This window comes from Carcharodon carcharias, chromosome 21 (genome assembly GCF_017639515.1).
Source record: "Carcharodon carcharias isolate sCarCar2 chromosome 21, sCarCar2.pri, whole genome shotgun sequence".
Taxonomy (NCBI): Eukaryota; Metazoa; Chordata; class Chondrichthyes; order Lamniformes; family Lamnidae; genus Carcharodon; species Carcharodon carcharias.
The window spans coordinates 62,362,211-62,389,763 of NC_054487.1; the positions used below are offsets into that span (position 1 = coordinate 62,362,211).

Genomic DNA, 27,553 nt, shown 5'->3' on the forward strand with positions numbered 1-27,553 from the left:
TTAAAGGAGAAAATGTTAGAGAAAACAGCAAAATAAAGAGAGAGATTTGTTTCTGATGTAGCCTAGCAATACCTGTTATCTGACTCCTCTGGCCCAACAAAAGATAAAAGTTTAGATTCCAAATACGGCCAGTCTTTCCCTTTAGAACTTATGTTGATCTGTTTTGTTTTTTAGTATATTATTTTACTTCACTGATTTCAACATAATAGCATAAATAGGCCCCTCGCCTGCTCTGCCATTCAATGAGATCATGGCTATATTCATGATCTCAATGTAACTTTCTCACTCTTATCTCCTGATTCCATTAGAGTCCCAAAAACTATCGATCTCAATCTTGAAAAATATTCCACAGCTGGGTATTTATAGCTCTATGGGATACAGAATTCCAAAGATTCACAACCCTTTTGAGTAAATAAATTTTCTCCTCATCTTCGTCTTAAATGGCCAACCCTTTAACTTACTTTCTAAGCAATTTTTAAACTCTACTATTTCTGTGAATTTGGTGTAGTTAAATAAGATGATTAACAACTCCTAAAACTTACCTTTACAATCTTTCTATTAGTATGTTGCTTTGGAGACTAAACTTTGTATTTCCTTGGTCAGTATTAATCTGTTTATTCAGTGAAGTGATTCATGTCAACCAACACATTAATATCAATAGTTTCAGTGATAAATAGTTTGTGATAAACGTACTGTGGTAAATTGGGAAAATCCGAGGTTCATTGACTTGTGTCAGTTTTATTGAGTAAATTTATTCCAACCAGAATAATTGAGAGTGCTGCACATTCTGGCATCAGGGCTTTTGGTGTAGAAGAGGGGCAGGTCAACCAGGGTTTCTATTCACAATCTGGTGAACCTTGTTGAAAACTATGTTATCCAAGGACAAGATTGAATTCATTTGGGATGGCTATTGTGTCTGAATAGTCTGTTAAGGCTCATGAATGAAGAATTTCTACCTGGGCGTGACACCAGAGGCCTTGTGCCTATAGAACTGTCCCCTAGGGTGATTGTCTAGCTCAATTAGAGGAAAGGGGCAGGAGAAATAAATTAGCATGGGAAAAATAAATCGATGTGAATAAGCAAGTTTACTAAACGCTTATCAATTTTTACTGGAAGATTGCAATCGGTGTGTTTTTATAAAAAAAAAATCTGATTTTTCAAACCATCAAATTGACTGCAGGAGGGACAATAACAGTGGATTTGAGTTAATTACAATTTCATGATCTATATCCTATTGAACATTTTGTTCAGATGACTTGAGTACTGAGGGGATTATAAATGTTGCCAAGTTGGTTACTATAGACTTAGTCATGGTAATATCCGGAGATCAAAATAAGGCAAATTGCTGACTAATCTATAAGTCAACTCTTAAGTTTCTCCTCAGCAAACTTAATGTTTCTCACCAACTTTCTATCCAGCCCACACCCTGAAATTATCCCACACAAATTCTCCCTCTCACAAGATCAGGCATATGTACAGTGTAGTAGCTTTTCTTGGTGCCAGCAGAATTTTCATACCCACTCATTCTCTCTACACCTCCACCAGCTGTTTTATGGTGTTTGTTATTGGAAATGTGTGGGAGAGTCTCAGTGAAACTAACAGCAGGACCAAACAATGGAACTTTCACTGCCTCTGTGCAGTAAAGATCCGGAACTAGATGAACTGGTTTTCATCATGAACTTGTGCTTTGTCACGTGGACTCAGATGTTTACTATTTCAAATATGTAGTTGTTCTGCAAGCAATTACATTGTTGCTTCATTTTTTTCTCTTAGACTCATTAGCAGCAGTTATGAATGAGATTTTTTGGAGGAGGAGAAATAAAATTGGAATACATTCATTAGGAGCATTCTTGTTCATCATTCATTAAAAGTAATTGACAAATGGACAGAATATTCTAAAATGGAACAAGTAAATAATCTTGCAATTTGTTACAAGTTTGCACATTTTGTTTACATTCACTGTACATACAAAGCATGTGCTGACACAGAAGTTCAGGAACTTTAAAATGTGCTGTTGATCTTCAGGCTGATGAATACTACAAAGCTTCTGTATTCTGTAGTACCCTTCACACTCAGAACTTGCAGTTCCTTAACAGAGTTAATAACTTGCATGTGTTTTACTGTGGATCTGTATTTGGTTAAAGCTAACCTTTAATTAGAAGTCTTTGGATTTGTGCACACCAGACACTGGGATGTTATTAGTGAGAACTGAATGCTATATGTGTTACTGCATGCAGATCAAAACAAACCCAGTATACTCTGACAGCATTAAACCCCACTGAGACCTGATGCAGGATATGGTTTTCACTTCCAAAAGAAATTTATAATCCACAAGAACTTGCCAGATGTTGTAGCCTGATGCTTGAACTTCTTTACAGATTTGCAGAGTAGGTGGTCACTGGATATTTATCTGCAAAAATGTATAAAAACTTCTGACATTAGGATGTGCATTGCTCTTCAATATTTTTGTTTTGTTTTCCCCCATAACTTTTAAATTGTCATCTTATTAGCTGTAAGTGATATGAATTTGAAAACTATTTGATGTGAAAAACACAATAGTTTAATCACATCCATGTTACAATGTTGCATTTGAGAAGGATATTGTGAAACAAACTATAAAAGTAATTCTCAAGCCTCAGTTGTAATTATTGGAAATAAAACTTGGAAGTCCAATTCAAACTGGATTTCACTAAAATTCTTATTGCTGTGTGCGTTTATTGGATGCCAAAAATGAACCTTGTATTGCATTAAAATATGCACAACTGATTATAGACAACTGGACAATGTAGTCTCCTTAGCCAGGCCATCACAACTAAATTATTAGATTGTTGCAGGTAACTCGATGATGGTGTTTTTTAGTTGGGTGCAGGCTTAGTTCCCCGCCATTTAATTCCTGATCCCAGTCATATGACACTGAGTGAAAGATCAGCCACAGAAAAGTAAATAAAATCTGAGGGAGAGCCAATGTTGGTGACTTGCACCTCCACATGACCAGCAAAATGCAGAGTTTTGGATTGCTTATAACTGCTATAACACGCTGTTTGTTCAGTCTCAAAAATCCAATTATAATGGTTTTCTATACGGGGAAATGTATCACTGAGACATGTATAAAAATAGCCCCAACTGGGAGAGACTGTGAAATATTTGAACTCAAATGATGGAAATTACTCCACTTTTGCAGTGCATCTGCAGCAATGGCTTTTTTTCCCCCTCTTGCACTGTCAATTTCAGGATTCCCTAAGAATTTATCCTTAATCCTTGCCTCCTTATCTACAGGGTCAGCTTTTATGTTTGCTCGCGATACCTGGTTCTACTTCTCTTACTTTTGACCTCATAATGAAGCTGATGATGAGGATGATCAAAATCATATCTAAGACTGTGTCCGTCCCCTTGCCATTAAACTTTCTCTCATCTTAGACAGATTCTCAGGCTGAACCAGACAATTCGCAATCTTGGAGTTCTGTACAATCCTACAACTGATCCTCATATGAATTGTTGATCTCCACCTTTACAACATCACATGTGTCCATCCTTTCCTCAACCTCTCTGCTGCTGAAACTCATATGTGGCTTTTGTCACCTACAATATAGCTATTTTAAGGCTGTCCTTGATGGACTCCCATTTTTCACTTTCTGGAAATTCCAACTTGTCCACAACTGCACTGCTCACATCCAATCGCACACTAAATCCTGATTGGTTATCACCTCCTTTCTCATTGATTTATGCTAGCTCTTTACCCAAAAACATATATTAGTGCACAATTTGCAGCAGCAGGGCAACAAATCATGCTATATCTCCTCCTCTATTCCTGCACTTTTGAGTCTGGCAACCTCTGCGTCCCTCTTACCATTTGCTCCGCCATAGATAGTAGTGCCTTCAGCTGTTTTTGTCCTGCTCTCAAGAACATCCTTCCTAAACAACTTGATCTTTCAATAACTTGGCAGAGGCGATGAGTATTGAGAAGCTTTTGGTTACCATTTCCTATGCCTATTTATGAAGTGCCGAGGAGGTTTCTTTATGTTGAATGTACCATATAAATGGTTACTGATTAACCAATCATTGGAAGTCTTTCATCGTTACTCTCTTAAACCCTTTCAAAATTTGGAACTTATCTGATGGATCTCCCGTTAATCGTATCCCCCCGGAGAATACAGCTTAGTTTTTAAAGTATCTGATTGTAACCATGTCTTCGTATTCCTGGTATAATCCTAATAAATCCACATTCTACTTTTTTCCCTTGGATTTTTCTGTCTAAAATTAGCCCAAATCTGCTCCAGTTTACACCAAAAGTGATTTTAAAATTTATACATAATACTTGTATTCTTTAGACTTATGGCCACTCAATTTAAAAACTATAAGAATCTCGTCCTTTCAGTTATATCTGGAAATTGTGATAAAATTTCATAGTTGGTTGAAAATCTTCTATTATTATTTGTTCTAGTTACAGACAAGTAACTATTTCATTTTCTAAGTAGTGGTATTAAAAAGCCAAAGAGTAGAACACTATATTACACTTCCAAGTGTGAATTTGTAAGATCCAATTTTTCATTATATTTTAGATAGCTAGAAATAGAGCAGCATCTAACCATTGTTAAATTTTGAAAAGGTTTGAAAATTTTGCACCTCACTCAACTGCAGCCTGTTGCAAGAACATTGGACTTCAGCTGCTACTTTTTTCAGTTTACATGTTATGGTCAAATTATGGCTTGAACAAAATGTTACACAAATGATAGTTTCCACCCTCACATCTACTTTCAGAATCAATCAGAAAAAATAACACCCTCATGTTCTTTCACAATCAATCAGAAAAAAAACCCACTCTCGCAACTACTTTCAGAATCAATCAGAAAAAATAGCAACGGTATTATCTGTAAGATTAATTAATTGTGTCTAGAGTTTGTCATTCTTTATCATGTTAAATTGACTGACAATTACTCAGTGCTGCTTTTTCTTGGATAAATAAAAATTAACTTCACATCTGATAAATAGCGTTTTCTTCTTCCCACCTTTTTCAATTGCCATCCAACTCTTGTACTTTTAGTATTAGTTGGCTAAAAGGATAACGATAAAGAGAACAATCCAACAAGTCAAAAAATTACAACTTGCTTACCTGGCCTTTTCTGTAATAGATGTTCAGTCTCAACAGTGGTGGCTGATGCATGTCTGGTCCATTTTCGATTTTAAAAACAGATGATCTAAAAAGTCTAGTGCTATCTTTCATAGGTCCAGGAGACGGCAGTGGCTGCCCAAATACACACATAGGATAAGCCTAGTGGATCCCCAGCCAATTTGTGCTAACCCTTTAGTCAGACTAAAATTAATGTTCATGTGGTCAGCAGCCTGAATAATAAATTGCTTGGTGGGAAATAAACTTGTGCAGAATGTGCTGTTGGAAACACAACTGTTTTAATATCCAATTAAATTAATATTGGCTAGTTCAAAGAACATTTTTCTGTACTTATTTGGGATTAATCTTGGAACTGAAGCCAACAAGATTAAATGTGCTACTTTACTATCTGGCATTAACAAGCTAATTGTGTTTAAAGTTTGTATAGTTGCAGCATTGTACTTAAACTTGGAGTATAATTATATTTTACAAAAGCAGCTCACAGTTGAAATATTTCATATTGCCATTTTAACCAGTTACAAATTTAAGTGCTTGAAGTATTAAGACATAGTAACCTAAAAGTGCAGTGTGTTGGTGCAGAAGTCACTGTACCATACAGCTCAACTAATGCATTCACGTTCGAACCAATGAGTACCTGAGTTCAGCTGTGCTTTCTATAATGATAGATCTATTGTGTTGTTTCTTCGAGGAATGCAGAGAAAATGAAGCAGGAATCAATACCTAGAAAGGGATCTGATGTGGTTTACTTTATGGAGGAAAGGCCAAAGAAGATAAAGATATTTTAGAAAACTGGATAAATAAGTGGTTACGTAAATTTTCTTTACTAAAACAATGTGGCTTTTAAGAAAATGAAGTAAGGGTTCTCTGATAAATCAGCAATTTGGTCTGATGAATAGCTAATCCATGCAGATTAGGAAGGTTCCAAATTCAATCCCTGTTATGTGCCACATTAACTTGCCTCAATCAGAGGGGTAGCTGGAGTTGTACAACTGGTCTTAACAGTCCAGATTTGGGATGAGAACATGGTTCCTTTAACTTATAACAACAAAAACATTGAAAACCCTTCATAATCATAATCCGTGTTCACACAGGAATAAGAGCCATTTGAAAGAGGTATGGCAAGGTCACTGGAATTCTTGGAATTGTCTCCCAGATTTTATATAAAATCTGCAGCACAGAAATAAGGCATTTGGTCCAATTGGTCTATGCTGGCGTTTAAGTTCCACATGAGTGGACTACAATGCTTTCATGGTAAGCGCAGAAAGTTGCCAGAGAAAAAGACTTTGACTCACCTATGATTCAAGAATCTGTCTGACTCAGCTTTGAACATATCTAATGACTCAGCCTCCACAGCTCTCTGGGGTAGAGAATTGCAAAGATTCATGACAGCAGAAATTCCTCCTCATTTCATCTTAAATGGGCATCCCCTTATTCTGAAACGATGCCCCCGGTTCCAGATTCTCCCACAAGGAGAATCATCCTCTCAGCTTTTACCCTATCAAGCCACCTCAGAATCTTATGTTCAATAAGATCTCCTCTTATTCTTTTAAACTCCAACAAATATAGGCCCAACATGCTCAAGCTTTCTTCATAAGACAATCCCTTCAACCCAAGAATCAACCTGGTGATCTTTCTCTGAACTGTCTCCAATACAAGTATATCCAAAAGACCAAAACTGCATATACTCCTCTAGGTGTGCTCCATGCAGCTGTAGCAAGACTTCCCTACTTTTATACTACATCCCATTTGCTTCCTAATTATTTTTACGAGGACACCCAAATCCATTTGTAACATAGCATTATGTAGTTTCTCTTTTTGCTTTTCATTCTTCTAAATAAAGTGGATAGATAACCTCACATTTTCCCATGTTATAATCCAGCTGCCTAATTTAAAAAAAAAATTCGTTCATGGAATGTGGGTATCCGTGGCTAGACCAGCATTTATTGTCCATCCCTAATTGACCTTGTTGAGAGGGCATTTCAGAGTCAATCATTGAGTCACATGTGGGCCAGATATCCTTCTCTAAAGGACATTAGTGAACCAGATAAGTTTTTATGACAATTGGCAGTGGTTTCATGGTCATCACTAGACTTTTAATTCCAGATTTTTATTGAATTCAAATTTTGCCATCTGCTGTGTTGGGATTTGAACCCGGCTCCCCAGAGCATTACCCTGGGTCTCTGGAATGCTAGTCCAGTGATGATAACACTATGCCGCCACCCCCTGCCCCCTTAACCTATCTATATACCTTTGCAGACTCTCTGGCAGCGGCCCAACACACTGGCTGGAAAGTCAGGGTTGATCCTGCCTCCACTGACCTGGAAACCACAACTGGATTTTACGGTTGTCAGGCAATTAGTTGGCTGTGGTCATATCATTTGGCCCATGAGGGAGGATGTCCTGCCTTCAAGAGCTACCAGCCAATCAGATGACTGGCAATTATTCATTCCTAGCAGTGCCACAGGGAGCAATGGCCACTGCTGGGACTGCAACCAACTCCAACCAGAAACCGTGATGGAGGCTGCAGTACATGATAACTGGGGAGAACTTTGCTAGGGCCAGTCAGGCAATTCTGGAGGAAGGACGGGTGGTGCAACAATTTGGAGACCAGAGCAGATAAGCAAGTATAGGCAGCACTTTCTGCTGGCCATAGGTTAAGCAAACAGGAGGGACATCCTTCCTGCTCCCAAACCTGCAGCCAGGCTTCCTTGGTATTCGTAGCATAGATTTCCCAGCCGCTGGTAGAATACCAGTGGCAGCAGGAAGAGAACCCTAAGTAGCCATTAATTGGCCACTTAAGGGCCTTCATTCGTCAAGGGTGGGTAAGTCACCTGACACTGCACCTGCTACTAGTAAAATTCCAGCAGAGGTGGGTTGATGATGGGTACGGTGCCCCCTGCCATCCCCTGCATTGTGAGTGTACCTACACCACAAGGTCTGCAGTGGTTCAAGAAGGCAGCTCACCACCACGACCTTTTCAAAGGCAATTAGGTCTGGGCAATATATGTTCACCTAGCCAGCGACTCCGACATCCCTTGAATGGATAAAAAAACTATTGGAACCATAGTGACTAAAAGATTAGCATAGGATCCAAGCAGGTAGGAGTTAGAACATATTTTTTCTCACTCCTCTCTTAAATGTGGCAGCCAAGTGCATATTCCACCAATGGTCACTTGATAACCATTAGGAACAAGGACATTGGTTGATTTAGCAACACCAATCCCCACACCCCATTCCATAACCCAGGAATGTTGAAGCCAAATTGTAGCATCACCAGTTGCCACCTTTGCTGAGATTAATGAGCTTCGCACAAATTAAAAATTGGGAGAATTCTCAGAAGGCTTCATATATTTCTTTTGATTGCACATGCACACTTTTAGAAGTGTTTTTAATAAAATTTTTACTTACCAAAGTGTTCATGTCAGGGAAAGTTCTCTTTTTCAATTTTACATGTTATCTGACCCAAGAAATATAATGTAATAAAATACACAAACTGTCTCCACTTTGCTCAATGATGTCCCTTAACTCCATAGTAGACCATTTGATGTTTCCATTTTCCAGACCAGTGATAAGGCTTCTGAAAGAGATTCCAAAATAGTATTGTGGACAAGTTTGTTCTGTGCACCCAAGCTTTCTAGGAACTGCATTAATACCCTAACTAAAAGCAACAAACTCAGTACACAAAACGGGGTGTGCTTTTGTGCACCATGCCGTTGAGGAACTTTAAATTAATCTCTTATAAATACCTTTTAAATTGGCACAGGAAACGTTGATCCCCTCAATTTGGGCTGAAATGGAGCTAAAACTTGAAGTGGGAGAATAGATGCTAATTTATTTTTGAAGTCCCAACAGAATATTATATGTAATGAATAATGAAACACGGTTAAGAATTGAATTTAATTACTCTGGTAAACACAAAAATGTTACTAAAGTTGGTGATTCAATGTATCTTTGATCCCAAGCAGAGCTTCTGATCCCATATCCTCTGTCACAAAGATCACCTACTTCCAGTTTCATACAGTGCTTACTTTTGTCCCTACTTTAGTCCATCTGCTGCTGAAGCCCTCCTCCTTACATACATTTATAACCTCCAGACTCAACTAGTCTAATCTCCTGGCAGGCCTACATCCTCTTAAACTGCAGGTCATCTGAAACACTGCTGCTCGTGTTCTATTCTGCACCCAAGTTGCACTCATCAATAACATTGTCCTATGCCAGCTCCTGGTCCCCATATACCTCAAAATTCACATCCTTGTATTTAATTCCTTCCATGGCCTTGTCCCTTCCATCTCTAACATCTACAAGCCCTACTCTCCAACACCCCCTCCCCAGTAGTCTGTTCTGTCTGGCCACTTCTGCATTTACTGCATCATTGGCATCTGTGACATCGACCACATAGGCTTTATGCTGTGGAATTCTCTCCCTAAACTCTCCTGCTTTTCTATCTCCCACTTCCTTTAGGACCTGCCTTAAAATATATCTTTTTACCTAGATTTTGGCCATCTTTCAGATGCTTCTGTGAAGCATCCTGAGATATTTTCTATTTCTGTGATATAACAATTCTGTGATTAAATGCACTATATAAATTCAAGCTTGTTGAATCATCTGTGGATCTGAGTCGCAGACACCATAAGATCTTGATCAAATAGTATACAAAATTCGCTGTTAGAATACAGTAAGTCCTTGTTTAACATTGCCCTGTTTAATGTTGTTTCACTTTAATGTTGGTAAGTTAATGGGGCCTATAATCTAGTTAAGTGTAGTGAAATTTGTTTTATATCATTTCCTACATCACCCTTTGGGCGCCATTTTTGGAGTGGCCTCTCCACTCTCTGACCTCCGAGTTGCGGCCTCTCCCCTCCTTGATCCAACCTCTCACCAAACATCCTATTCCCTGACTTGCCCTTTCGCTTCCCTCTCCTGGACCTGCGTTTCCTTGAAGATCCAGATTTGATCCGAAGCTGGAGCTCTGATAATAAGGTGTGAGTCCCGATGGTCCAGAAGTGGCAAGCTGGGGCTGTTACTATCCATGTTTTTTTTTTTCTCCCGAGCCCTTGCTGGCAGGTGCATTTTTTTTTTTAAAAAAGCATGGATTGTAGCAGCCCCAGGTAGGTAGTCCTGCACCAGAGGGACTCGCACTTCCACAACATTGGAGCTCTGGCTTTCAATCGGATCTGGATCTTCGGCGGGCAGGTCCAGGAGAGGGAGGTGGTGAGGCGTTGAGTCAGGGAGTGGGAGGTTTGGTGAGAGGGTGGATCGAAGAAGGGAGAGGCTGCAACTTGGAGGTTGGGGAGGGGAGAGAGGCCGCAACTCGGGAGGTTGGGGAGGGACCAAAAGGATCAGGGAGCGGGATGTTTGGGAAGCAGAATCTATGGCAAGCAGAAAGTACTGTAAGTTGATAGTTACACTTTTATTTTTTTAAGCATATTATAAAAGTTATTTCATTTACCAATGTAGGAACTTAGCAATGTAAAATATTTCAACTTGGCAGGTATAATGTTTAATTTTTTGTGTGATAGGGAAGGTCCTACAGAATCTAACTACAGTTTTAACATTGATTCCTATGGGAACCAGCATTTCACTTAAAGTCGTGATTTTCAGGAACACAACAACAACTTTAAGTGAGGACTTACTGTACACAATTGTGCAAAGTGCTGTGGGTCAACAGTGCCAACGTTACAGACCTCAGTGGAACCTGTTATTTTTGGGAGGTGGTGTGGGGGTGGGAGGGAAGGTGAAGTAACAAAATTATAGTATAAAGAAAGTGACATCTCATTAAAGAACTACAGCATTCAGGTTCCTGTAGTTTCTCTTTTCCTTCCCACCACCCCACCCCGAGCTTTTATAATTGCTATTCTATTAATATTACCTCAATCAAGGCCATGAGAGTGCTGACATATTTGTTTAAGCTCTTCAAGAACAGTAAATGTAGTACTTTAAACGTACCTGCAAGGCAAAGATAAACAATGTGACAGCTGCAAAATCTTCCTTTCTTGTTAAGTGCATGCACGCATCTATGGAATGTGATCTGTCACTGAAATTTATAGCTTCCCTGCACTTTCATGATGGCATTTGAAAAGACGAAATGGATATAGCCTTGCTTGATAGTTGAACCTTTGTTTAACAAGGTTTTTATAAAATCCACATCTTATACAAGTCTTAAACTGACTATTCCTATCATTCATTTTTAGCCTATTTGACGATGCTGACTGACTACAGCATAACCATGGGTGAAACAGAATAACGAGGAACCTTAGCTGCTTCATGTCCTGTTTGAATTTTTCCCAATGATAACTAGATGATGGATGTTCCGGTACTCAACACTCCAAAAAATACGCCATGAAAAGATTGCAGGACTTAATTTTGAGAAAAAATTTCGTAAACACCACCAATCAAGCACAAGCATAAAAGGAAACCTACTTTCAGCACATCAGCAAACGGAGAAGTGTCATGCCCAATCAAACAGCCAGCACTCCCCCTGACAGTAATCATAGTGCATCAATCCTAGGATTTATGCTGATTCCCATCACAATCATAGCTGTCATTGGCATTGCAGTTGCAGTGGTAACATTTTTTAAAAATTCTTTTAAATGTTTTCTGTGCCATTTTATGGGTATATATATCATATAGCACTTTTAATATCTTTTGTTGTTTGTTTCTTTTGCCAGATAAGGTATGTTCGAAAGAGACGCAGGTAAGAACATTTTAAATGGAGAACTTCCTGAAATGATTTTGCTGACTTATAACAAGATTAGAACAAAAAATTGGAAATATTTGAAAGCTAGCATGGCAGCAATGGTGGAGGGGGAAGGTGAGGTCCTCGGCTCCTCAAATCACTGTTGAGCTTTGTGCCTTTCCGTTTCTCTTCCAGGAATTTTGTGATAATCTTTGCAAATATCATGGCAGTAGTCTAGATATTGGAGTTGGAAAGTGATTTTATTTTGTTTTAATTTCTGCCCTGTAGGCTTCTACATGCCCATGTTAATGTTACTTTTTTGTTGCAACACATGACCTGGTAATAGGTGAAGGAAAGGGAGGCTTTAAATAGATCAGTGTGGTGCAGGGAGCCTGTGATTACCACATGTCGGAAGTAGAGGGAGTCAAGAGCCTAGTGCAGTGCTGACAGCAGCTCCAGCCAGCACTTCCTTCCTGCAGGATATGAGGAACTCTGATTTCCTGATGAAAAGTGATTGAGCTAAATGTGCAGTTGATTCATCAAAGACCAAGTTACTTTTTGTGTTAAATAAAAAAAATCCTTAGTACATTTTTGATAACTATTGATTTTACTGGAAGAGCAGTAATTTTTAGACAAATTCCATTAGCTTAAAGTCAGATAACAAACATCTTTAAGTATGGTATAGTTAGTTTATACTTTAATTTTCTATTGTTAAACAATTTGCCACCCTTGATAAATAGCTATATATTTTTAATGGGCTTGGTTCTGGCTTCTGTCTTTAGATATAACATGTTTTCATGTTCCTGTCTAATAATTCTATGGACATAACTTCCTTATGAATGAAACAGGAAAGATCTCATCAGCAATTTGGACACACATGAGTCATTACTTTGCACAAAGGAGAAGACATGGCCTGTGATTTTCATTTAGGATGTGGAGCATCCTGTTATTAACTAAACTGTTTATACAAATGTCAAGAGATGTGAAACAGTGTACTATCTACAGCAATTTTAAATATTCGCGGTCTTTTAAGGATCTAAATTTAGATCTACTGTCAAGTATTGCTTCGTAACTGAATTTCTTTTGAATCATTTACTGAGAATTCAGTTTTGGAGTCAAAGATTTGACTAGCTGTATGACCGAATTTATTAAATTTAGCTGAAAATTGGCATTTTGGAGTAAGAGTCTGTGGTTTGGCTTCATTTTCCTTTCAGTTTCTGTCTCTGCCATTGCTGCCATGGCCTTTTTCAGTTGGGGAGGTGGCTAGCCTTCCTGTGTGTTCAGTATTTGCTATCAGAGCCTCACTGTGGCAGACTTTTGGGAGCTGTGTTCCTTCAAGAAGGTTCTGCTACATAGTGGTTCTAACCTAACCTAAATTTGCAATAACAAAAAAAATTGCCTACTGAGGCTAAAGCTTTTTGAATAATTGTGTATAGTCGAGGCTATGATTCCAACATGTGATAATGTAGAATAATGATCTAACATCTTACTGCAGAAATAGTGATGACTTTAAAATAAATAAAATGCTAAATATATAAATTGCATTCAGTTGCTCGACCAGTTAACCATGGGCTGGATTTTATGACCCCCGTTGGGGTGGGGGGCATGTAAAGTATGATGGGTGGCTAGCCCACCACTTTCTTTCCCACCCCCAATCCAGTTCCCATAAAATGGTGGGTGGGAAATAGGCAGCTGGCCCATAATTTAAAAAAAATTAACGGGCAATTGAGCTTGTTAACAAGCCAATTAGCTTGAATATTATGCTGCCAATGCCACAATATGGTTGGCATGAGCAAGTGGGCAGAAGTAAGCAGGCTTTTTTTTAACCTAACTGGTTAAAAGGCAGAAAGGAAGGGCAGGATACCCCCCTCCCCCTCCCTTAAGAAGATGCACACATCCATATCCCTTTGTCCCTCCCCATCTGTCCTCCAAAACCCATCCCCCCCAACCCCCTTTCCCCCATTCCCTAGCATGCCAGTTCCATTCCTGCCCCAAAATCCCAGGATTTACCTTAGTCCAGGATCCATTGCTTTTCTTCCTGGGGCCTGCTTGCAATTCCAGTAACACCCACCACTGACTTCTGGAGTTGCTGTGACTGCTGGATTGGCCAGTATCTCTCAAGGGTGGGACTTCCTCCCACTGAGGGATGAAAGTCACACACTCTGCTCATTCACACTGTCACTGACATCATGTTGCTGTGGGGTTGGGGGGACTTTTTATAACACGGTCTGTCTGAAACTGACTTATGTGACAGGGAGGAAGAGCAAACATACCTCCTTAAAATTCAGCCGCAAGTATCAAGATCGGTATTGTTTCCTGAATTGTTCCATTGTACTTAAACTATAGAGCATATAATTCATTTGGGATGTTTTGAGTAGTAGTTGATGTAAAACAAGAGAGAGTGCAATGAGACTTCAAAAAAATTATTTTCTAAGGGGATTATATGCAGGATTATGGTTGAACTAATGTGCATTTCATACCATGACAAGCAGATAATAATGACTCCAAAATTGCATTGAATCTGGAATACAGAGAAAGACCCATTGACTCAGCTGTTGGTTGATGTTTTTATTTCACATAAGTCTCCTCCTCAAGTTACTCCTTCCCACACTGCTATTTGGCAATTTAGAAGATCCTTCTATTTCTTTCACCTTCATATGCATCAAGCCTTCCCTCAGGATCCTTTCTAAATTTTTTTTATTCTTTCATGGGATGTGGGCGTCACTGGCAAGGCCACCATTTGTTGCCCATCCCTAATTGCCCTTGAACTGACCTTGCAGTTAATAGTCAACTGCATTGCTGTGGGTCTGGAGTCACATGTAGGCCAGAGAAGGTAAGGATGGCAGATTTCCTTCCCTAAAGGGCATTAGTGAACTAGATGGGTTTTTACAATAAACGATGATAGTTTCATGGTCACCATTAGTGAGACTAGCTTTAAATTTGAGATTTATTAACTGAATACAAATTCTACCTGCTGTCATGGTGGGATTTGAACCCATGTTCCCAGAGCATTAGCTGGGTTGGTGGATTACTATAGCAACATTACCACTTTGCCACTGTCTCCCCTTTAATTTCCATTAATTTCATATATTAGTGTCATTTTGCATTCATGTCCCCTTGTTCTAGACGCCTGCAAGAATAGAGAGAAAGTTTCTCCATGTCACAATTGACTCCCATCACAATAATAATCAGTTCCATTCATAATTCCTCAGATAATGAAGCAGTCCGTGCCTGCATGCAGCAAGATTTGAACAACATTCAGGCTTGGGCTGATAAGTGACAAGTAACATTTGTGCCACACAAGTGCCAGGCAATGACTATCTTCAGCAAGAGAGCATCTAATCATCTCCCTTTGACATTCCATGGCATTATCATCACTGAATTCCCTACTATCATCATCCTGGGGATTGACCAGAAATGTAACTAGATCAGCCACATAAGTACTGAAGGTACAAGAGCACGCTAGAGGCTGGGTATTCTCCAATAAGTAAATCACCTCCTGGCTCCCCAAAGCCTGTCCACCATCTACAAGGCACAGTTTAGCTGTGTGATGGATTACTCCCCACTTACATGGAGGAGTGCATCTGCAGCAACACTTGAAGCTTGACACCTTCTAGGGTGAAGCAACCTGCTTGATTTGACCCCCATCCTGTTTAATCCTTAAAAATTCACTCCCTTCATCTCCGGTGCACCACGTCTGCGATGTTTACCACCTAGCTTTATATTCAAAATTTATTAACTGAATACAAATTCCACCTGCTGTCATGGTGGGATTTGAACCCATGCCCCCAGAGCATTAGCTGGGTTAGTGCATTACGACAACGACATTACAGCAATGCCCCACTGTAGCCTGGCAAAGCTCCTTCAACAGCACCTTCTAATTCTACAGCCTCTACTGCCTAGAAGAACAAGGGCAGCAGGGCTATGGGAAGGCCATACCTGTAAATTATTCTCCAAGTCACACATCATCCTGACCTGGAAATATATCACTGATCTTTCATCAGCACTGAGTCAAAATCCTGGAACTTCCTATCTATCAGCACTGTGGGTGTACCTACACCACATAGACTACAAAGGTTCAAAAAGGCTGCTCACCATCACCATCTTGAGGGCAATTAGGGATGGGCAATAAATGCTGGCCTTGCCAGCAATACCAAATTGCATGAATGAATAAAAAATAAATAATTTAAAGACATCTTTCAGGTCTCCTCTTTTCCAGAGTGAAGAGCCCAAGCCTGTGCAGTCTTTCCTCACAATTGCATCCTCTCATTTCTGGTGACATCTGTGTAATTTTTTTCTGTATTTTTCCCAGTGTTTCAATTTGTTTTTTGTAGTATGGAGACCAGAACTGCACACAGTACTCCAATTGTGACTTATTGTTCTACTCTCCCTAACCTTTGTTAAGAGTAATATGACATCTTATCAAATGCCTTCTGAATGTCCATGTGCACCACATCTACTGCATTGGACTTGTCTGTTATTTCTTCAAGATGTATTTGTCCCTGAAACATACTCCACTCTGTGTTCCTCATAATCTTACAGATGGAGATCACGAAGCTAATTTTGTATTTAGCCACTGATTCACAGCATGCTGGATAGTAGGCCTCTGTGATCTAATTATATGATTTGAACTGAAGATTTGTAGTGCAGCATTATCTCAACTGTGGTGATTTCAGCCTTTGCATTTGACAGTCAGGCTATTGTTTTTTTTTTAAATGCCTTTGAAAGCGCAGATTTACTTAAGATTTCAGAATTGGAAAATTTTAAACTATAAATTGCAATACAGATATAAAGTATTTGATTGGAAGACCAATATAAAGTTGTTGAACATCACAATCTGCTAAGTAGAAGCCTAACAAGACATGACACTTATTTGTTACTGATTTAAAAGACAAGTATATTACTAAAATCATATGGTTAAGAAAATAAAGTGCCTTCAAATGATGTCATGTATATGATTCACAAAGGAAGCAAAAATGGAAATAACTTCTTTATATTCAACTTAAAACTTTAAAAGTGGTGTACAGGTGATTGTCCAAGTACAATTTATAAACTCTCATTGACCCAAATCTCTGTTCACATACTGTACATGATATGCAAGTCTTTATTAAGTCACAATTTATCCCTAACCAATTACTATGGCATGTTTATAATGCAGAGCCACTCAAAGGCATGTTTCTTTGCTTCCCTGATGGCAGAACTGATTAAGGGATTGAGTATCACCATACAGACTAAGAAGGCCAAGTTAACTTCCTGTTCTGTGGTGAATTAGCTGATCTTAGCTGAAGTAGTGATAGGGCACTTCATTTGTTCTTTGAATTGTTTGTTTGGGGAAGGAATATTGACTGGGGTTGCTGTTGTTGGTAACTATCCAGTGCTTCTCACTTCCTCATCATTGGATTTACACTTTTATAGAGGTTGAGTGAGCACCTTCTTGACTTCTTTATTGAAGTGACATCCCAGAAGTACTGGCTAAAGCTAATGACATTGTAGTGTACTTAGGCTTCCAAAATATATTTGAGTATTGCTGAAAAAAGAGACATCTAAGCTTTTTGCCTTGCACTCATCAGGACACGCGCAAGGATACCAATATAAGGGGCAGACAACAATTTATACTGTGTGTGAAGAGAGTGCTGATTGGTTGGCAAGGGACGTTGCCAAGGAGAATGCACCACTGATGGTGACTGAAAGTTAACTGCCAAGATTGTCAAGCTGCCTGGTTTAAATTTCAAACAATGCTTGGCAGTTAACTTTCAATCACCATCAGTGGTACATTCTCCATGGAATCCTCGCAGTTTACTGAGAATCATTCATTTTACCAGACTTTCACTTCAACTTTAAAGCATCACTTCCATCGAAGAAATTACAGGCCTGCCACAAAAGAGACTGACATAATTATAAGTTGCAAAGGTATTGTTTTACCTTCACCCGTATCTAATCTTGCTGCATGTGGGAGTAGGTGTGAGATGAGTGAGTGAGATGTCATGATTTTAAAAACCTGGGGCAAGTGTGTGATAATAAATAACCTTTATTTTAAAACTCTCAAAAACCTTGCTGCTGGAATTATTTAATTGAGATTCTCACTCTGAGGGTAGAAAAACAGACCCCTCGTACACAAACATACTGATCATGATCAAAGAAACACAAATTCTGTCCATGACACTCTCTTCCCATACAGTATAAATTGTCTTCCCCTTATTGTTATTCTTGTGAGTGTCCTGATGAGTGCAAGATGAAAAGCTTAGGCATGTCTCTTTTTTTTTTCAGCAATACTCAAGTTCTGTATTACCGAATGACTAAAAGATATTTGATTAGATTCTGCATGAAAGACTACTAGCTAACCTTAAAGCTGTAAGCATTCAAGGTAGAATTTGGGTATAATTACAAAATTGGCCCTAAGCTAGAAAAATGGATACGTGTTAAAGGAGCCATGTCAATGCGCAGAGAGGTACTGCATGGGTTCTAGGCAACAAAAAAAAATAAATCCAATATGGTCAAATATGCAAACAATATCAAGCTATGACGGGCATTAGGGAATATAGACATAGATTGAATTAGACAAAATTTTAGGGCAGATCAATAGTAAATAATTTTTATGCAGATGAGTATACGGTATTATACATAGGGTGGAAGATGGACAACACGTATATGCCATGAAAGGCGTTGACCGAGCAAAGGATGAAGTTGAAAGAGGCCAAAGATTTTAGTGGACTCAATAAATCTCATCAATGTAGAGCAGCAATTAAAAAAAGCCAATAAAATGTTGAACTATATAATAAAACAGTAGATTAAAAGTCACGAGGAAATCATGATCGAACTTTACAGTGCATTACACAGACTGTATTTTTAGAACAATGCCCATTTCTAGTCATTGAGAAACAAAGGAGATTTTAAAGTACTCTGCTATGAGTAATGAAGAAAAGCTGGAGGAATTTGGAGCCACTAGCCTGAAAAGGTGGTGTCTGAGAGATGACCTTAACGAAATAAAGGTAAATCTGGAATAGTATTTTAATTTAAATTGCAAGATGACAGGGGGATGGATGCAGGTTCAAATGAATAAGAGGAAAATTTAGAACTGGTATTAAGACAATTTTTAGGAAAAGAGTTCAACACTCAATAGCACAGTGGAAGCAAAAACCATAGAATCATTCAAGAAACAATTAATTGCAGCAATGGGAGGACTGTAGAATCTCTCTGGATAGATTTTATTTTATTTGATGGAGGCATTGCTGGCTAGGCCAGCATTTATTGCTCATCCCTAATTGCCTTTGAGAACTGATTGACTTGCTAGGCCATTTCAGACGGATTTAAGAGTCAACCACATTGCTGTGGGTCTGGAGTCATATATAGACCAGACCAGGTAAGGACAGCAGATTTCTTTCCTAAAGGACATTAGTGAACCAGATGGGTTTTTACCACAATTGTTTTATGGTCGTTATTAGACTCATTCCAGATTTTTTTATTGAATTCAAATTTCACCATGTGCCACGGTGGGATTTAAACCCGCTTCCTCAGAGCATTACCCTGGGTTTCTATATTACTAATCCATTGGCAATACCACTGCATCAGCACCTCCCCCATCTGGCTGAATGGCTGTCCTCATTCATATATGTTTTGTGATAGGGTCAAGCTTGGTGGTGATTATGTAACTACATAATACTTAGCACAGAAACTGGCCGTTTGGCCTGACATGCTAACGGCTCCCCCCCCACCCCCCCACTTCATCTAACTCCATTATATTGCCATGTCCCATTATATTCTGAACTTCAGACTAATTTTTATATTTTAAAAACTGACCTCAAATGATTGTAAAAGATGGCTGCCCAAGGATCACAGACTTCTTCTGTGGATTGAAACTGCTCTCCTATTTCAAGAGGAAACCAAAGGGACATTTCAGACTGATGTTAAATCAGTGCCTTTTCCTGAAACTAATTCAAAAGGGTATTATCAATTGACTGGGTCAATCTAGTACAAAGACACTGGCTCAAGGTGTCAAACAACAACATAGAATGTGTAATCAACACATCACCCTTTGTTTGGAAAAAGGACTTTGAACTTGTAGAAGTCACGTGATGAAGCCATTTTAGTTGCCTGCTTTCAAAAGCTGCTGGCAGGGAGAGAATTCCACCGAAAGCCATTGAACCAGCTGCTAGTCATCCAAGTAGCCAAGGTAATAAACAGCAATACCTTGAAAATGGGAGAAGGACTCCCTACAAACTGTTCCAGCTGAGAGCTCGCCAGAGAACCAACCCCCTAGAATTTCAATGAAAATCTCGCAGTTTACTGAGAATCCTTCGCTTTACCACACTTCTTTCACTTCAACTTTAAAGCATCACTTTCTAAGAAATTACAGGCCTGCTATGAAAGAGACTGAGATAATTATAAGTTGCAATGGTATTGATTTACCTTCATCTATATCTAATCTTTCTGCATGCGGGATTGAGTGTGAGATGAGTGAGTGAGATGTCGCATTTTTTAAAATCTGGGGTATGTTTGTGTGATAATAAATAGCATACTTTATTTTAAAACCTAAAAACTTTGCTGCTAGAATGATTTAATTGAGATTCTTGCCCTGAGGGTAGAAAAACACAGCCCTCATACACAAATGAATGATCATGAACAAAGAAGCACAAATTCTGTCTGTGACAATGTCCTTGTATTCTTTTCTCGTGCTCATCTAGCTTCCCCTTAAATGCATCTATACTAGTCACCTCAACTATTCCTTGTGGTAGTGAGTTCTGCATTCTAGCCACTCTCTGGCTAAAGATGTTTCTCCTGAATTCCTAATCGTATTTATTAGTGACAGTCTTCTATTTCTGGCTCGCAATGGAAAGAATCTTTTCTATGAAGCTGCCAACACTTGCTCCGCAGGCTGTTGTGTGCAGAATGGTATCACAGATGATTAGTAATGAGGAGGCGGTGGCATAGTGGTATTGTCACCAGACTAGTAATCCAGAAACCTAGGGTAGTGCTCTGGGTGGTTTGAATCCTACCATGGTAGATGGTGGAATTTGAATTCAATAAAGTCTAATGATGACCATGAAACCATTGTTGATTGTCAAAAAAAACCATCTGGTTCATTAATGCCCTACAGGGAAGGAAATCTGCAGCCTTACCCAGCCTGGCCTACGTGTGACTCCAGACCCACAGCAATATGGTTGACTTCCTCTGAAATGCTGAGCAACACTTAGTTGTATCAAACCGCTAAAAACAAGTCAATAAGGAATTAAACCAAACGGACCACCTGGCATCGACCCAGGCACCGGAAACAACGGCAAACTCAGCCCTGTTGACCCTGCAGAGTCCTCCTTACTAACTTCTGGGGGCTTGTGCCAAAATTGGGAGAGCTGTCTCGCAGTCCAGTCAAACAACAGCCTGACATAGACATACTCACAGAATCATGCCTTACAAACAATGTCCCAGGACAGAGCCACTAGAGGTGGCGGTACAGTGGCATACAGTTGGGAGGGAATTGTCCTGGTAGTCCTCAACATCATGACATCATGTTGAACATGTACTCCTCATGTTGAACACCGCTTGGAGGAAGCACTGAGGGTGCAAGGGTGCAGAATGTACCCTGGCTGGGGGCTTCAATATCCATCACCAAGACTGGCTCAGTAGCATCACTACAGACCAAGCTGGCCAATTCTTAAAGGACATTGCTGTGAGTCAGCTGGTGAAGGAACCAACAAGAGGGAAAAGCTCATCCTCACCACCTGCCTGCTGCAGATGCATCGGTCCATGACAGTATCAGTGGGAGTGAGAACCGTGCAGTCCTTGTGGAGACAAAGTCCTGTCTTCACATTGAGGATTACCTCCACCATGTTAAGAACATAAGAATTAGGAACAGGAGTAGACCATTTGGCACCTCAAGCTTGCTCTGCTATTCAATGAGATCACTGCTGATCATCTTATGTTTCGATTTCCACATTCCCATCTAACCCCGATAACCTTAGGTTCTTATTAGGCAAGGGAATCAATCAACCTCTGCCTTAAAAATGTTCAATGACCAGCCTCCACCCACCTTCTGAGGCAGAGAATTCCAAAGTCACACAACCCTCCAAGAAAAAATTTCTCCTCACCTAAAGGGTGACCCCTAATTTTAAAACAGTGCCCCCTGGTTCTGGATTCACCCACAAGAGGAAACATCCTTTCCACGTCCACCTTGTCAAGGCCTTTCAGGACCTTGTATACTTCAATCAAATCACTCCTCACACTTCTAAACTTCAGTGGAAACAAGCCCAGTGTGTCCAACCTTTCCTTATAAGACAACCCACTCATTCCAGGTATCAATCTAGTAAACTTCCTTTGAACTGCCTCCAATGCATTTACATCCTTAAGTAAGGAGACCAAAACTGCACTTAGTTTTGGAGGTGCAGTCTCACCAATGCCCAGTATAACTGAAGCATAACATCCTTACTTTTATGTTCAATCCCGCTCATAATAAATAGCCGCCTTAATTACTTGCTGTACCTGCATACTAACTTTTTGTGATTCATGTATTAGAACACCTAGATCCCTCTACACCCTCAGAATTATGCAGCCGTTCTCCATTTAAGTAATACTCTGCTTTTTTGTTCTTCCTGCCAAAGTGAACAACTTCACATTTTCCCCACATTAAACTCCATTTGCCAGATCTTTGCCCATTCACTCAACCTATCTATATCCATCTCAGCCTCCTCATGTGCTCTTCACAACATACTTTCCTACTTTTGTGTCATCTGCAAATTTAGCTGCCATATCTTCAATCTCGTCATCTAAGTCATTGATGTAAATCGTAAAATGTTGAGGCTCCAGCGCACACCTGTGGGCTGCCACTTGTCACATCCTGCCAATCAGGAAAAGACCCATTTATGCATACTCTCTGCTTTTTGCCAACCAGCCAATCTTCTAAGCATGCTAACACGTTACCCACTACACCATGTGCTTTTTTTTTTCCATAGCAATCTTTGATGTGGCACCTTATCAAATGCCTTCTGGAAATCCAAGTACAGTATGTCTGCAAGCTCCCCTTTATCCCCTTGTGTGGCACTACCATTGTGTTGAATTGCATAGATTTCACATAGATCTTGCAACTCGAGATTGGGCATCCATGAGGTGCTGAGAGCTATCAGCAGCAGCCGAATTGTACTCAACCACAATCTGTAACCTCGGGGCCTGGCATATCCCCGACTCGCCATTACCACCAAGCCAGGGATCAACCCTGGTTCAATGAAGACTGCAGGAGGGCTGGCCAGGAGCAGCATCAGGCATACCTAAAAATAAGGTGTAAACCTGGTGAAGTTACAACACAGGACTACTTGCATGCCGAATAAGCAGCAAGTGATAGACAAAGCTAAGTGATTCCACAAACAATGGATCAGATCTAAGCTCTTCAATCCTGCCACATCCAGTCATGAATGGTAGTGGACAATTAACTCACTGGAGGGTGAGGCTCCACAAATATCCCCATCCTCAATGATGGGGGAGTCCAGCACCTCAGTGCAAAAGATAGGGCTGAAGCATTTGCTTCAGAAGATCCATCTCAGCCTTCTCCTGAGGTCCCCAGATACCATTCTTCAGCCAATTTGATTCATTCCACATGGTATCAGAAGACAGCTGAAGGCACTGGATACTGCAAAGACTATGGGTCCTGACAACATTACAGCAATAGAACTGAAAACTTGTGCTCAAGAACTTGCCACGCCCCTAGCCCAGCTGTTCCAATACAGCTACAAAACTGGCATCTACCCAGCAATGTGGAAAATTGCCCAGGTACGTCCTGTAGACAAAATGCAGGACCAATCCAACCTGGCTAATTACCGTCCCATTGGTCTCCTCTCGATATCAGTAAAGTGATGGAAGGGGTTATCAACAGTGTCATCAAGCTGCATTTACTTAGCAATAGCCTGCTCATTGATGCTCAGTTTGGCTTCCGCCAGGATCACTCAGCTCCTGACCTCATTATAGCTTTGGTTCAAACATGGACAAAAGAGTTGAACTCCAGAGATGAGGTGAGAGTGACTGCCCTTTAATCAAGGCAGTATTTGACTGAATGTGGCATCAAGGAACCCTAGTAAAACTCCAGTCAATGGGAATCGGGGGAAAACTCTCTGCTGGTTGGAGTAATACATAGCACCAAGGAAGATGGTTGTGTTTGTTGGAGGTCAATCATCTCAGTTCCAGGACATCACTGCAAGAGTTCCTCAGGGCAGTGTCTGAGGCACAACAATCTGCAGCTACTTCACCAATGACCTTCCTCCCATCATAAGGTCAGAAGTGGGGATGTTCGCTGATGATTACACAATGTTCAACACCATTCCCGACAACTCAGATACTGAAGCAGTCCATGACTAAATGCAGCAAGACCTGAACAATATCCAGGCTTGAGTTGCCAACTGGCAAGCAACATTCGCAGCTCACAAGTGCCTGACAATGACCATCTCCAACAAGAGAGAATGTAACTATCACCCCTTGACATTCAGTGGCACTACTATCACTGAATCCCGCACTATCAACATCTTGAGCATTACCATTGACCAGAAATTGAACTGAACTATAAATACTGTGGCTGCAAGAGCAGGTCAGAGGCTAGGAATCCTGCGGTGAGTGACTCACCTCCTGACTCCTCAAAGTACGTCCATCACCTACAAGACACAAGTCAGGAGTGTGATGGAATACTCTCCACTTACCTGGATGAATACAGCTCCCAGCAACACTCAAGAAGCCTGACACCATTCAGGACAAAGCAACCCGTTTGGCCCCCCCATCCACAAACATTCACTCCCTCCACCGCTGACGCATAGTGGCAGCATCTCTACAAGATGCACTACAGGAACTCACCAAGGTTTCTTGGCACCTTCCAAATACATGACCACTACCATCAAGAAGGACAAGGGCAGCAGATAGATGGGAATACCACCATCTGGAAGTTCCCCTCCAAGCCAGTCTCCATCCTGACTTGGAAATATACCACTGTTCCATCACTGTGTCAAAATCTCAGAACTCCCACCCTAACAGCGCTGTGGCTATTCCTACACCTCATGGACTATAGTGGTTCAAGAAGGCAACTCACTACCACCTTTTCAAGGGCAATTAGGGATGGGCAATAAATGCTGGACCAGCCAGCAACGCCCATATCCCGTGAATGAAAAATGAGGGAAAAGAAGTTTTTGCAGGGGCACTTAATTATAATTTCACTTTCTCAACCTGCCCTGCCAACTTCACCAATTTGTGCACATACACCCCGATATCACTCTGTTCCTGCACCATCCTATAGAATTGTACCCTTTAGTTTATATTGCTTCTGCTAATTCTCCCTACCAAAATATATCGCATTTCTCTGCATTAAATTGCATCTGCCACTTATTTGCCCATTTCACCAGCCTTTCCTTATGTCCTCTTAAAGCCTACCACTATCCTCCCATTTTATTATAGTTCCAAGTTCTATCTGATCTGCAAATTTTGAAATTGTGCCCTGTATACCCAAGTCTAAGTCATTAATATGTACCAAGAAAAGCATTGGTCCTAGTACCAACCCTGGTGAATGCCACTGTACTCCTTCCTCCAGTTTGAAAAAAAGCAGTTCACTGCCATTCTGTTGCCTGTCACTCATCCAACTTCATATCCATGCAGCCACTGTCTCTCTTTATTCCACAGGCTTCAGCTTTGCTGCCAAGCCTATTACGTGACACTTTATCAATTTTTTGGAAGTCCATATATACCATAGCAACCACATTATCCTCATTAACCCCTTTCTGTTACCTCCTCAAAAAAACTCAATCGAGTTAGTTAATCACAATTTGCCTTTAACAAATTTGTGCTAGTTTTCATATTTGTCCAAGTGATAATTTTGTCCTGGATTATCATTTCCAACACTGAGGTTAAACTGACTGGCCTGTAGTTTGCTGGGTTTATTCTTACACTTTTTTTTAACAAGGGTGTAACATTTGCAATTCTCCAGCCCTTTGGGGCCTCTGTTATATCTAAGGAGGATTGGAAGATTATGGACAGTACCTCCACAATTTCCACCCCTATTTTCCACAGCATTGTCAGATTCATTTCATCAGGTTCTGGTGACTTATTCATTTTAAGTACCTGCTCTTTATCAATTTTAGCCCATCTAGTATCTGGACTATTTCCTCCTTCACTGTGACTTTGTCAGCATCCTCTTTAAGACCGATGCAAAGTCTTAATTTAGTACCTCAGCCAACCTCTTTGCATCCATGTATGTCTCCCTTTTGATCCCTAATTGGTTCAACCCCTCCACGTCTTGTCCTCATACTAGGAGGAATTTAATGCCCTCCCTTGTGGCGAGTTTCATAGGGGGGAGGTATTTAATCAGGTGGAGGGTTGGCGCTGAAGAGCCTGCAGCCTTCGCACCACTGCTCCTATTAAGTCTGTGGCAGGAAAGCCCATGGACAGCCTACCTGCCCCCTGCCAATTGATGCCCTTAATTGGGCAATTAATGCCCACTTAAGGGTCTCATCCAATTGCTGCTGGTATTCACCCAGCAATGAATTGGAGACTCACCATGCCAGAATGTCGAAAAGCAAACCAACTTGGGGTTGCTTGCGGGCTGCTGTGGGAGGGGGAGTGGGTCCCTTGTTCAAAAGCACTCAGTGCCTGATTGAGGGACCTGGCATCAGGAAGGGGGCCCACTGAGACCAAACTCCTGCCTGTGTTGCCGACCCTATCCCTCTGCCCCATGGCCCCCGCAGCCTCCCAAACCTCCCCCCACCACCATCCATCACTCACCAATGCCTGGATCCATTGGCAATCCTAGGCCCCAGGTGGTTAGAAACATAGAAACTAGGGGCAGGAGTAGGCCAATCAGCCCTTCGAGACTGCTCCACCATTCATTATGATCATGGCTGATCATCCAACTCATAGCTGCTCCCACTTTCTCCCCATACCCTTTGATCCTTTTCACCCCAAGAGCTATATCTAACTCCTTCTTGAAAACATACAATGTTTTGGTCTCAACTAATTTCTGTGGTAACGAACTCTACAGGCTCACCACTCTCTGGGTGAAGAAATTTCTCCTCATCTCAGTCTTAAATGGTCCACCCCATGTCCTCAGACTGTGGCCCCTGGTTCTGGACTCCCCCACCATCGGGAACATCCTTCCTGCATCTACCCTGTCTAGTCCTGTTAGAATTTTATAGGTTTCTATGAGATCCCTCTTCATTCTTCTGAACTCCAACGAATATAATCCTAATCTACTCAATCTCTCCTCATATGTCAGTCCTGTCATCCCAGGAATCAGTCAGGTAAACCTTCACTGCACTCCCTCTAGAGCAAATACATCCTTCCTCAGATAAGGAGACCAAAACTGCACACAATATTCCAGGCGTGGTCTCACCAAGGCCCTGTACAATTGCAGCAAGACATCCCTGTTCCTGTACTCGAATCCTCTGGCTATGAAGGCCAACATACCATTTGCCTTCTTTAACGCCTGCTGCATCGGCATGCTTACCTTCAGCAACTGGTGTACAAGGACACCCAGGGCTCGTTGCACATTCAGCAATTCAGATAATCTGCTTTCCCATTTTTGCTACCAAAATGGATAACCTCCCATTTATCCACATTATACTGCATCTGCCATGCATTTGCCCACTCACTCATCTTGTCCAAATCACACTGAAGCATCTCTGCATCCTCCACAGCTCACCCTCCCACCCAGCTTTGTGTCATCTGCAAATTTGGCGATATTACATTTAATACCCTCATCTAAATCACTGATATATATTGTGAGTAACTAGGGTCCC

The 27,553-nt window shown here is 40.6% G+C and overlaps 1 protein-coding gene across 4 annotated transcripts in view; it reads left to right on the plus strand.

Moving 5' to 3' along the window:
- LOC121292910 (small integral membrane protein 29-like) overlaps positions 1–27,553 on the plus strand; it is a 108,084-nt gene that overhangs the window by 47,204 nt on the left and 33,327 nt on the right. For all 4 annotated transcript variants that reach the window (XR_005946371.1, XM_041215379.1, XM_041215377.1 and 1 more), the window contains 2 exons: positions 11,320–11,692; positions 11,797–11,822. Coding sequence is in view for 2 of the 4 variants with exons in the window: in XM_041215379.1 (XP_041071313.1) it covers positions 11,579–11,692; positions 11,797–11,822 (140 nt within the window). In the remaining 2 variants the exon portion in view is untranslated. Of the gene's footprint in view, positions 1–11,319; positions 11,693–11,796; positions 11,823–27,553 lie in introns of those variants that run through there.